This window comes from Colletotrichum graminicola, assembly GCF_000149035.1.
Source record: "Colletotrichum graminicola M1.001 genomic scaffold supercont1.85, whole genome shotgun sequence".
NCBI lineage: Eukaryota > Fungi > Ascomycota > Sordariomycetes > Glomerellales > Glomerellaceae > Colletotrichum > Colletotrichum graminicola.
Genome location: NW_007361089.1, coordinates 1,337 through 15,082, shown reverse-complemented (window position 1 = coordinate 15,082; position 13,746 = coordinate 1,337). Strand labels below are relative to the sequence as shown.

The 13,746-nt window shown below is 32.2% G+C and overlaps 1 protein-coding gene across 1 annotated transcript; it reads left to right on the top strand.

Moving 5' to 3' along the window:
• Positions 1-273: 273 nt before the first annotated feature.
• GLRG_11364 (uncharacterized protein) lies at positions 274-590 on the top strand (the record flags this gene model as incomplete). Its single annotated transcript, XM_008102048.1, has 2 exons — positions 274-442; positions 517-590. 2 exons carry the CDS (start codon positions 274-276, stop codon positions 588-590), a joined length of 243 nt encoding a protein of 80 aa, XP_008100239.1.
• Positions 591-13,746: the final 13,156 nt, after the last annotated feature.

The window sequence follows — 13,746 nt, the reverse complement described above, 5'->3', positions numbered from 1 at the left end:
GACCGTTCATATCGAGAATAGACTTTAGATCTGCAGCCAAAATGAACGTCACGACTGGTTTATCGTCACATCCCTCACCTCGATGAGTAGCTTAGGAATCCGAATCCACATAAAAGCAAATTTGATAGCCAAAGAGCCTAAATGGCAGGAGTATTTAGACTCCCGAGCTCCCAATACCTACAACCATCTTTTCTTTCCAGACATTGTTATTACCAGACACATTCCAAGATCCTACTCATCCGAATTTCCTTCTGCCGACAAAACAAATCAATCATGCGCTTCACCGGACTCACTTCCCTCCTCATAGTTGCCCTCATGGTAGCTGTGGGCATGGCAGGCAAGCCTGAACAAATCCCTAATGAATGCTGGGGCAAGTGCAGCAAAGAGTGCATCGCCTGGGTCGTTCCCTTCTTCATTCTGTTCCCCAGGTTCATTGATTGCCGTAAGTAACAAAATCTCTCAATGATAACTTTTATCTCAGTATGACTCATATATATATATATGTGATTTGAACAGGCAAACAATGCATCATCGGAATGTATCACCCTGAGTGTCGTGAGATGTTGAAGAATGTCAAGATCGGCCAGTAAAGCGGGCGGCAAAATGGCATGAAAGATGGCAACAGTTGAAGGTCTTGGTGTGAAGAATCTATCAGTCCTTCCAAAGGACTTGTGTGAATTTACCGGAAGGGCGGGTTGTTCAGGCTTAGAAAATTAAGGCGTCAAGGATCTTTATAGGCGTAATAGTATATCAACGAGCTTGCTTCCAGCCAATCGTGGCACTCGTACGTACACTTCAAGACTTATCTGTTTGCCTGGTAGTTTTCGATCTCATCAAAGCTTTGTTAACATGTGCATCATAAGCATTGTCAGCTGCTGATTCCTTCAAATGGTGCTGCTTAGTATTTTTCAAAGCCAACAGGATTGTAGAAGCTGTTGATTTCACATGATTATTGAGATGGTGTGTCACAAAGGTCCACAGTTGTGATCCATAACTTATATAGAGAACCTTAATCTCACCTTAATCTGTAAATGACGCACCAGCAAGGTTCTTATCCCATTGAGTGCGAAGTGACCTCACATGACCCAAATCTGGGTCTCTGTGAATGATTACTAACAGCTATTAGATAGTGGGCCTGGATTGCTGTAGTCTTATTGGTCTGAGGTTTTGTAAGGTCACTTGTGTCAAATGTGGCGGAATTACACGTGAATTAACCGGCGAATGCACGGTTGCCCTACGGCGAATTGTTGGGGAACAGGCAGTGAATTAGCCCTACTTCTAATAGTAACTTTACTAATAATATCGCTAGGATTAGCTAGGGATTTCCTAACTAAGAAATAGGGGGTTTTCCCTATTTCTATAGTAATTTACTATAAATATATAACATATAATAGAATTAATTAAGTAACTATTATAATCCTTACTATTTAATAATTAATAGTCTAATATATATATTTATAATAACTAATAGCGTATATAATAAGTAAGTGCACTAGATAAGTAAGTGCGCTACCTAATTATAGCTACTTTATAAATATAACTAAGAAGTAACTATAAAATAATAAAATTAATTTAAACTACTTAGAATCCTATTCTTTAGATATTTCTTTATTAAACTAGTATATTTATATATTATATTTAATATTCTTATAGGTGCTATACTACTATTTACCTGTTTTTATTCTTAATCTATAACTACTATTTTAATATATTTTCTTCTTAATCTAGGTTATTACCTCTCTTTATAACTAAATATCTTATATATTAGCTATACTAAGACTTTCTTTTTACTTTAAATAAGTTTTTTTTACTTTTTTATATTAGTTAAGTAGGTTATTTTTCTTATAAAGGGTTTTAACCTTAGCCTTTAATAAAGTATTTTTATATATAATTCTTAATACTCTTTTAAGAATATACTTAGTAGCTATTAATTTATATATTAAGAAGCTATCTAGATAATTAATAAAGTAATCCTTAATAAGAGTTCCTTAAGAAGATATCTCTATTACGTTATATAGTGTCTAGGAAGTCTAAGCTAGTAGTGTTATTAGAAGGAATCCTAGAGGTATTAAAGTGTATAACTTAATATCTAGCTTTAATAGCATACTTTCTAGACTTAGAGGGATAAGCCTTACCTCTCTAAAGCCTCCTTAAATATTTACTTTTATAAGAGCTTACTTAAAGGTATTATAAAATACTAAAAAGAAGTTATCTTTTATAATATAGGTATTACCTTATTATATTTTATCCTTAATTTCTTAACTATACGCTAGCTTTAAAGGCCTAAAACACTTAATATCTAAGGGCTAAAGTAAATAAGATAAATAAAGTAGTATATAAAAGGTAATAATATTATTTTCTTTATAATATAGCTTAAAGTCTATAAAATAATAACTTTTATACTTATTAATAATAAGAAGGTAATATTTCTTTTTTATATATAACTTTAAATATTAATTAAAGTACTAAAGCTAATTTAGGTCTTTTTTATTTATTATTTATTTACTTTTAAATATTATAATACCTTAGTTAGGTAAAAAACTAAATTCTATATACTAAGTAAAAAGAAATTTCTACCTCTAATAATAATATATAGTAAGACACTATAACTAAATAAACTAATAGCCTAAATAACTATAACTTATTCTTAATTTCTAGGCTACACTATTTTTATATTTAAACGTCTTTTAGAGCTTATAATAACTATTTTAAATATAATCTAGCTTATTATAAAGCTAGTCTTATTAAAGTTATAAATATTAGACTTTATAATACTATATTTTATAATTATATTTACTATAAGGTAAAACTATATGTTTATTACGTCTAGATCTTTATATTAAGCCCTCTTATAGTTATACTTATAAAAAAAAGTATTTAGAGCTTTAGTGTTTATTTAATAAAGTTTAAGGCCTAGCGCTTACTAACTAAAGGTGTGTTATAGTTAGTAAGCAGTTAATTAGCTATTTCTTTAATACTACTAAGGTAAGGAGGAAATAATTAGGAATCTAGTTAAGAATAAACTTAACTAGCTTTCTCTCTTTAAGTTTTATTTAAATTCTATAAGTTAGGTATAATATTATATTACAATAGTATACCTTTTAATTAATATATTACTAAATTATAACTAACGTTATATATCTTTACTATAGCTTAAATACTAAGTTTTAGATCTTTTTTATACGCTTAGACAGCTAGCTATACCTAAGCTTTATTATAAGTTAATTTTATTATTATTAGTAGAGAAATAAAAAGGAAATATTATATAGTTAGATAGTTATAGTTTAGTGGCGCGCTTACTTATCTAGTGTACTTACTTATTATATACGTTATACCTATCTACTAATTAAATACTATTATAATAATTAATAAGAATTAATACTATAGTAAGTCAAGTAGGAATACTGCCTTTAAAGATAGGTAGCACTTATCTTAGGCGTAAGAGAATAATCTAGCTGCCTATATTACCTTTTAATAGTTCTTTAGTAGATATATTAACTATTAACAAGTAAAGGGTCTAGTTATTATAATCTAACTAGTTAGGTGCTAGCTAACGTAACAATATAGTGTAGAACAGGGGATAATAATATAGGTGTATTATTACTAAAGCTTTTACTTTATACTAGAGTTAGTTACCTTAACCTGCTTATAACACTAGTAAAGTATATAATAGGTAATAAGTATCCTCCTATAGGGAAGAAATAGATAGCCTAATTTATATAGTAAAGTCTATTTATTAGAACCCTTTAATTTAAAGTAATTAATACTTAGTAATAAGTAGCCTATTCCCCTAAGGTTATTAAGGATTTCTTTTATTATCTAACTAATATACTTACTATCTAAGGAATTTATCTATTTAACTAATAGAATATAGATAAGACTAGTATTATAGAGGGTAAAAAAGGTAATAGACTAGTACTAGGCTCTAAGGTATTATAATATATCTAGAAAAAGCAGCTAGGATCCTAGGTATAAGTATTTCTTATTAGGTATATATCTGCTATAAGTAGCTCCTTACCTCCCTTAGTTATATATAAAGGTAAATTACTTTAGGTCTAGTAGTTCTTTTTTAACCTTAATATATATAAGCTATAGTAATTTATAGTAACTAATAATAGCTAGATAACTAATAATACTACCTTTAAATAGCTAAAGGAGGTTTTTATCTTATATATTAGGCCTACCTAGCTAGAGAAGCCTAGACTACTAGTCTTAATAGGTTTTTATCTTATATATTAGGCCTACCTAGCTAGAGAAGCCTAGACTACTAGTTCTTAATAGGTATTATAGCTATATAACTATTAACTTTATATAGTAATACTAGTAGTATAATATATATCCACTATTTCTACTGCTATATACCTCTACTATCCTCTAGCCTCTAGATATAGCTGTCTTTAGCCTATTAAAGTAGGCCTGTTATAAAGAGGTTAGATATCTAAATAACTAGGTTATAGATTTAACTATTACTAGTAGAAAGGTATTCTTAAAGTGTTGTTTTAAGGCCTATAAGGTATCTATTATATCTATTAATATTAGTAGTAGCTAGAGGTTATCTAGATTATAGTCTATATATATAAGACGCCCCCTATCTAACTTAATAGTAACTAAGGCCTATTAGATTATCTAGGCTAGCTAACAGATAAGTTAGCCTAGCAGCTAGTAGTAAGATAAAGCTAAATCTATTATCCTATAGTTAATACCTTATTAATCTACTAATTTATAGTATTAATTACACTAGTTAACCTAGCTAGGTAAGGATAAGGTAGATACTTATACTATTTACTACCTATTTAGAAAGATATAAAAGGGATATAATAAGCAGGCATCTAGAGCAGCCCTTCTAGAAAAGCAGGTTTACTTATTATAGGCCTAGTTAGATAATATACAGTGACATAAGAGGAAAAAGATCTACCTATCTCCTAATAGCACCTTTGCTACTATAGAGGATATAATTGAGGCCTGAAGTCTAGATCCTAGTAATATAGATAGTCTGAATGAATCTAGGGCATCTGAATTACCTAGCGAGGCCGAAAGTTACATATAGGTGGGCGGCAGAGATAGTGAAATAAGTGGTGATAGTGGTGGTGATAGTGGTAGTGATGGTGGCTCGGATGCGGGGGTGGCTCGGATGTAGGGTGGGGGAGTTAGCGTACTAGAGTAATCTAATAGCCTTAGTAGTCAAGGCTGTATTATAGACCATCTTGTTAGTATTTATATACCCCTTTCTAGTAGGTTAATCTTTTCTTATAGATCTAGCGAATTTGCCTTATCCCTTAATTAGGCATGTTAGGCGCTGTGATTCTCTAGCCCCTTTAACATAGCTGTAAGCCTAGTAGATTTACTAGCTGTAATAAATAACCCGTATGTAGCGTATATGCTGTAGATCTTCTTAAATAGCATTACCAATTTTCAAGTTAGACTGTTGAATATTGAAGTATGATATATAGCAATGATCCTTGTTTAATTGATTCATCTGTATCTGTAACTATTCCCCTATTTCCTAGGGCTAGGAAGTCGGAATCTGTCCATCATAATCTTTTCCACTTTTGGGTAGCCAGATTCATCCAATCAATGTTTGTGACATTGCCCCACCGCTTTCTCTGATGCGCGTGGGCCGCGGTCAATTAGCACATGCTTTAACAAGTGCCCTTTCTTACTGTTTACTACAGGATGCGAATGCATCCGCATCCGGGCATGACTATGATCGATATTAGATAAATTCTAGGGTTTTAGAGTTAACTTACAAAGTCGCCTATTTTATGTTGCATTACAACGCAAACGCCGTTTCGGAGTTGACCTGCGCCTCTGCATGCAGATGCTGTTTTGTCACCGTCAAGTATATTACCCACACGGCATCTATAGGTTGATTAACTCTATACTATATGTATATTATAGAAATAACTTACTCGCAATTAAACAGAACCGGTCGCAGTGCTGCTTGCGCAGTTGCAAAGAGTGTAGCTAGTAGAAGTGTGTTAAATAACATGTTGAGATAGAGAGATTATTCTCCAGCTTGTAAGTTGGAAATGAGTGCTTGTGTAGAGAATACTGTAGCTTAAGAATACAGGATTAGTAAAAACATAAGTTACTATACACAGTTTATATACTTATAGTTCAATAGTATTACTAATTATAACTTATCTATTTTTATATTTAACTTATTATACTACAGGTAAATAAGTAATAGACAATATAAGATATAAACAGAGTAGCATAAGTTATGTATTAATTAAAATATATTTCCCTAGTCTTACTATGTAGTGACCTTAATTAGTAGCTACTATACGGAGGTGCGCGTCAAAAGTCATGATCCATAGTGCCAAGACCACCCCCTGACTACCCGACCCACTTTATATATTTCTAGCCAATCAGAGCAATAGGATTTATCCGCTTTCCTAGGGCCCTTACAAGAGTAATTTCACCACAACAACCATCACAACAACCATTATAACAACAACTATTATAACTATCTATTATAACTACTCTATACTACTATTATAGCCCACGTTAACCCCTACTTATAGGCATTAATTCTTACCCTTTAAAGCCATATTAGTAGCAAATCAGCTAATAAGGTTATAGAGGCTCTTAATATACCTAAAGTCATAGTTAATAAGATTCTTACACGCGCAAAAAAGCACGGCTTTAACCCCTCTGCTCCTACCTTCTCTATCCTTCCTAAATACGTCAAAGATGCCCCTTAAGCCGGCCGGCTAAAGAAGGTAACACCTATAGTAAAAGAGCTTGTCGTTAAAAAGGTTTACTATAACTAATATAGTAAGGAAAAAACGTATACTAAGCTAGCTAGTAAGCTATAAAGAGAGCTTAATATAGATATTTTAGCCTTAATAGTCTACTAAATCCTCTAGTAATATAGGTTTAGAAAGTCTAAACTAATAAGGAAGCCTAGCTTAACAGCTTAGATAAAGCAAGAGAGGCTTTCTTAGTGTCTAGTATATTACTACTAGTTACTTAAAGATTAGAAGAAGGTCGTCTAGTCTAATAAAACATTAGTAGTCTTAGGCTATTGCTATAGTAGCTACTGTCTATAGCAACAGGTATATAAGGCCTATATAAAGTTATATATCTATACTTAATAGAAAGGTTACTCTAAGTTTATGTTTTAGGGTTACTTTACGTATAACAAGAAAGGCCCTTCCTACTGCTAGTCACCTAAGTTAGCTATAATATAGTAAGAAGCTACTACTAAGGTTAAGAAGTTAAATAAGGATCTAAAGCTACTATGGTCTGATGGGTAAGTTGAAACTCTATAACAGGTAGTGTGGAGTTGTGACCCACGTATGAGAGACTCTCACTGGCCAGAATTATGATAGATGTGCACAAGAACCTCAAAGTACCGTCGCTGAAATAATCAAAAAAGCACGGCCACATTTACCTAACAAGGGGGTTAAACTTTGGCCTGATACCATAGTAGTTAAGCGCCTTAAATAGGAACTAGAGAAAGGGATAGCCTAGCTATAGCTCTAACGGCTCCCTGGCTGTAAACCGACTTTTTACTAGAACGCCTATACTAGTAAGTTAGTCCGTAAGGGTAACAGAGGAATTAACTAGTACTGTTACCGTAAGGAGATCCTCCTACCTAAGCTTTTCCTATTTATTACTAATAAGTGCCTACCTAGCACTATTATTTAAGAGGATAAAGCACCTTCCTATAATTACTACTATATCTACTATACGTACGCTACTTATAATATCTAGAAGCTTATCTAGTGTAGTAATTGCCCTAATCTTAACCCTATTAAGCCCTATTAGCTATAAATAAAGCGATTTATAATAAAAAAAGGCGCCCTAACTAACCAGGCTATAGCTAAACAAGCGTAGTAAGAGTGCTAGCAGGCATTACTATAAGAGAAAATCTAGGCATAAATAGAACAGATACCAGCCTATATTAAGGCTATTATTACCCTTAACAGTAGTAACAAGTACAAGGAAGGCCGGCATGCTAGTAAGTATTGCTTAGAGGTTAAATACAGTAAATAAATCCTATTAGCAGCAACTAGTAATCATTAATAGCAACTAAATAACTTACTTAGCCGTAATGTAAAATAGTGGCTGTAATTCACTATAGAGGGCACCCTTGTAATTACCCCTGTTAATTAACAGGGGGTGGTCTTAGCACTATAGATCATAACTTTTAACGTACACCTCTATAGTCTAATACGTAAGTATAAACTCCCTAGCAGGTAGTATAGAGTTATAACCTAGTATAAGAGACTCTTCTATTAAATGTACTCCGTAGCGAAGTTACCTGTAAATCAACCGGCAAATGCACAGATGCCCTACAGCGAATTGTTAGGGAATAGGCGGTGAAGCCGACCCACCTTCAGGGTGACTTCACCAATCAGATGGCCAGTATTGGCCCGGGATTTCCTAACCAAGAGATAGGGGGATTTCCCTGTTCCTACAAGATTTCACTATAGTTACACATATATTAATAATTAATTAACTAACTCTTATAATCCCTACGATTTGACACTTACTAGCTAGAATTATAATAGATATGTATAAGAAGCTTAAAGTACTGTTGCTAGGATAATTAAAAAAGCATAGCTATATTTACCTAACAAGGGGGTTAAACTGTCAAATGTGGCGGAATTACACGTGAATTAGCCGGCGAATGCACGGTTGCCCTACGGCGAATTGTCGGGGAATAGGCGGTGAATTGGCCCCACTTCTGGGGGTAACTTCACCACTAATATCTTCAGGATTGGCCGGGGATTTCCCAACCAAGAAATAGGGGTTTTTCCCTGTTTCTACAAGATTTCACTATAGTTACATAACACACAACAGAATTAATTAATTAACTATTATAATCCCTATAATTTAATATAAACTTTAGCCTAATACTGTAGTATACTAGGAAAATAAGGTTTATGTAATAGCTAATATAGTACGATGGTATCCGGCCGAAGTTTTTTCCCCCTGTTAGGTAACTAATGCTCACCCCCTTACTATAGAACTCCACTTTTGGTGAATATTCCCCCTCTATTATGATGTCAGCTATAGGGGATAACATCATAGGGGGAAAAAACTTACCCCTGCCATCCTGTAGTAATAAGTTATAATACTTTACTATGTTTTATTTTTAATCTAAGTCCCCTTTAGAAACTTTTTGTTATATTTATTATCTTTATTTTACGTCTTTTTATATATTTAATTTTTTAATAATAGAGATTATAATAGTCTTAAATTAGTTAGTAGCGTAATGAATCTGCACTCTAAAAGCGCATTGAAAGCGCTGTAATTGCCCCTTTTCTTATAGCGGAAATCCTGAATTAATCCTGGCACTTTAATTAGCTAATTAGGCCGAGGAAGTAGGTCAAACTCACCGCTTGTTCCCTAAGTATCTATATTTGCCGCGCACGCTCCGCGCATTTCCTATGTAATTACAACACATTTAATATTTATTTACCTTAATTACTATCTAATTTCTTTTAAGTACTATTGTCAAATGTGGCGGAATTACACGTGAATTAACCGGCGAATGCACGGTTGCCCTACGGCGAATCGTCGGGGAATGGGCGGTGAATTGGCCCCACTTTCGGGGCAAGTCCACCAATAATATCGCCAGGATTGGCCGGGGATTTCCCAACCAAGAAATAGGGGGTTTTCCCTATTTCTATAGTAATTCACCATAGATACATAGCATATAACAGAATTAATTAAGAAACCATTTACAATCCCTACTATTTAACAATTAACAGTCTGATACGCGCGTCTGTAATAACCAACGTGCCTATCCACTAATCGAATACCATCACGATAATTAACAAGAACCACAACAACGAGGCGACTATCCTGCGATCGCGCAGCGATTGGTTCGCGTGGCTTGACGCCATCCGAGCAAAGGCGAAGCGTCACGATCTCTGGGAGTACATTGACCCAGAGGTCGCGGCGGCGGACCGATTGATCCTCGAGATATATCTGAAGAAACCATTTACAATCCCTACTATTTGACAACTATAAAGCTATCTAGCATGACTATGATTTAGAAAAGCTTTCTAAACCTTATTATACAGCCCTTTTATACCTATGCGTTAGAGTAGGGTTCCCTATAACAGGCTAGGCCTAAAAAGGCCCTACTACTATAGTATCTAGCCAAAGTTTTATCGCCCCTGTCAAGTAACCCCCCTCCAGCCCGCCAGCTGTTAACGCTATCTAGCTATTACGTATTACCTATTACCACTACTATAGATTTTTATAGAGATAGGTAGGATGCTTAGATACAGAGGTGTGTGTTAAAATTAGTGATCTAGAATGCTAAGACAATTTAAGTAGAATCACCTAGCCAACAGTATTAGTACAAGGAAGTACATAAGAGCCTGACGCTCACTGTACTTCTCCTTACCTACTATACCTAAAGTGTGCTTATGTTAAATCGTAGGGATTGTAATAGTTAATTAATTAATTCTTTTATCTGTTACGTAACTATAGTAAAAGTCCTGTAGGAACAGAGAAATCCTCCTGTTCCTTAGTTAGGAAATCCTAAGCTAAGTCAAAGCACCCACTTATGGCCCCCCCTGCATTTGGCCCGCCCGAAAAACGATGCCATCACAACACCACTACTTTATTCAATTAACTATCAACAACCTCTTGATGCCACGATGATACAGCTTTCGGCCTCACTAGGTAATTCCGATGCACTAGATTCATCTGGCTCACTTTTAGCATCGCCAGCCGCAATCTAGGCTTACCGCACCTCCTTGATTGTCGCGAACTTCGTATTTAGATCTAGTGTAACAGCCTTCTGTTTTCTAGTTATACTGTTAGTAACCTAGGCTTCTAGAAGGCTTATTTTTTATTAGGCGGCAGCTAGTGTATATAACTGCTCTTAGAAGCCTTTTTTAACCTTTCTAAAGAGCTAGCGTTATGTAGTAATGTTTTGCTCTAGTTAGCTAAATAGTTAAAGTTAATCCCTAAGGTCCTTTACCCTCCTTAGTGTAGACTACTTTACACTAGATAGCTAGCTATCTATACTATTAGTATCCTAGGCCTTATAGCTATCTCTAGTAGCTAGATTAAGTAGTGTTAATAGTGTTAATAGTGTTAATAGTGTTATTATTACCTTTTAAACTAGTAGCCTATTTATAAGTAGCTTTACTACACTAATAGGCTATAACCTAGTGTATTTCTAGCTACTTTTAATATTACTTATAGTTAATCTAGCTAGGTAAGCCTTATAATAGTAGGAAATAAAGTTCTTTTTACCTATAATAATAGAATTAATTTACTAACTTAGATATCCTAGCTTTTTCCTATATACTGCCTTAATAAGGCTAAAGACTAACTAGTTAAGTAGCTAGAGGATATAGGAGGTATATAGAGGTAAAAATAACAGATAGACGTTATTAATATAGTATAGCTATATAAACTCTATTATTATATAGCTCTTATACTTATCTAGAATAAGTAGTCTAGCCTAATTAGGCTAAGAGGGCTTAGTCTAAAGGAGAAAAACCCTTTCTAACTATTTAACAGTAGTATTATTAGTAGTCTATCTATTCTTTATTATTATAAATTCCTATCTATAATATAGATTAAGATTAAAAGAGAACTACTACTACTAGACCTTCTTACCTTTATATATAACTAAAGGATAAAAAGTATTACCTTTAGTAGATATATACTTAATAATAGATACCTAGGCTCTTAATCTAGGCTGCTTTTTCCTTACTGCCTACGTTATAGCCCTGCCTAGCACTAGCCTATTATTACCCTTGCCCTTAAGGATACTAGTCTTATCTATATTATATCTATTAGCTAGGTTAATAGCCTAGATATAAGGTATAGCAAGATATTTAAACTAGTCCCTAATAACCTTAGTAGATACCTTATTAACACGCCTTAAATTAATAGATTAACTTCTCTAGACCTTAATAAATAGGTTCCTCCTAATAACGCTATCTACCTATCTCTTGCCTATAGGTTAGGTATCCCCTATAGCATAGAGGATGTAATAGGTAAAGTCCTTAAGTTGTTAATAGGTTAGTGGCAGCCTAAGGTTAGCCTAGGCAGTTACCTAAGTGGCTAGGCTGGCCTCCTAGGTAGCTAATAGTCGCTAGAGGTCTTTAAAGGTAACTAATTGCTATTAGTGACTATTTATGTAATACTAAAGTGTTAATTACAGTACACCTTATTACTTAGAGGCAACCTAATAAGATATACTACTTATAATGTTAGTAATTACCCCCTTAACCTTATCTTTAGTATATTAGACTATAAGGTAGTAAAAAAGATATTCTAAAAAAATAAAGTGATTTAATAAGAAATTAAAAATGTTGTGATAGTTTAAATTTAGAGGTTATCTAGAAAGTCGGTGGCTAGGAGGTATTTTTAGGGTGGGCTAAATACAGAAGGGGGCTATAAGTAGGTGCTTTAACTTATTCCTAGCTATATAATTAGTAGAATTACTAGTGAAGTAGGGCTAATTTACTACCTATTCCCTACCTATTTACTATAAGTTAACTATATATTAACTAGTTAATTTATATATAATTCTACTATATTAAATATACCTTCTTAGTACTAGTAATATAATTAATTACTATAAATCTTATACTAAATATCCTCTATATATAGCCTATCTACCTATTAATTATCCTTTAATATCTTATATATTCTTCTTCTTTATTTAGTAGTAAAGCTTTACTTTATTATTTGCTAATTATTATTAATAATTTACTTTAATATATATATATTAGTTACCTATATTTAACTAAGCTATAAATATAGTAGATTATAGTATACTTAGCACCTTTATTAATTAATTAGCTATTTATTTAGTAGACTTCTTATATTAAATAGTAATTTAATTTATTACTATTTCTTAATATAGTAAGTAGTTATAAATATCTATATACTATAGCGTTATTTATAGTTAAATAAGCTCCTTAGTCATAAGCCTAGAAGTCTAAGTATTATTATAACTAATATAAATAGTTAGTAGCTATTTAGTAACTATTTACTTATTAAGTAATAATTTACTTCTTAGTTAACTTAATAGTTAAATACCTAGTATAGTAATTAATTTACTAGTAAAGAGTATCTTCTTAATAGTAAATAATAGTACTAGTAATTTATCCTTAGTAATTAATATTATTATTATATCTTACTTATTAGCTTACTAAGAGATAAGCCTTTTAAATATCCTTAGTATATATACTTATAAGCTATAATAGTCTAGTAAGTTATTAGTAAATAAGATATCTAAAGTAATCTTTAATATATTATCCTTACTAGTAAGTATTACTTTATGTTTAAATAAAAGTACTATATTTAATAAAGATACTTAAGTATATAACTTATAGTCTTTTAGTAATCTATATTTATATTAGAATTAAATTAAGTAAGCTAGCTAGCTAAAAAGGTAATATCTAGCTAGGTTATTACTACTATATTAAAGATTATTTTTACTTTTCTTCTAAGTATTAGTTAACTTCTTAGAATAAAGGTATATATTTACTAACTAGTAGCTTAGCTTTTACTATAGGTAATAATTCATTACATTTCTTATTTAGTAAAAATAGCTTAGTTACTTTATTATAATATACTACTTATAAAGTCTAAAGATAGTAGTTATCTTAGTTAAAGAGTTAAAAGTGTATTTTATATAAAGACTTATCTTTTTTCTTAAATATACTACTTATACGGCTTAACTTTAAATAATAAATTATATAATTAATATATAGTATAGATCTAAGAATTATTATTAAGGTTTCTTAA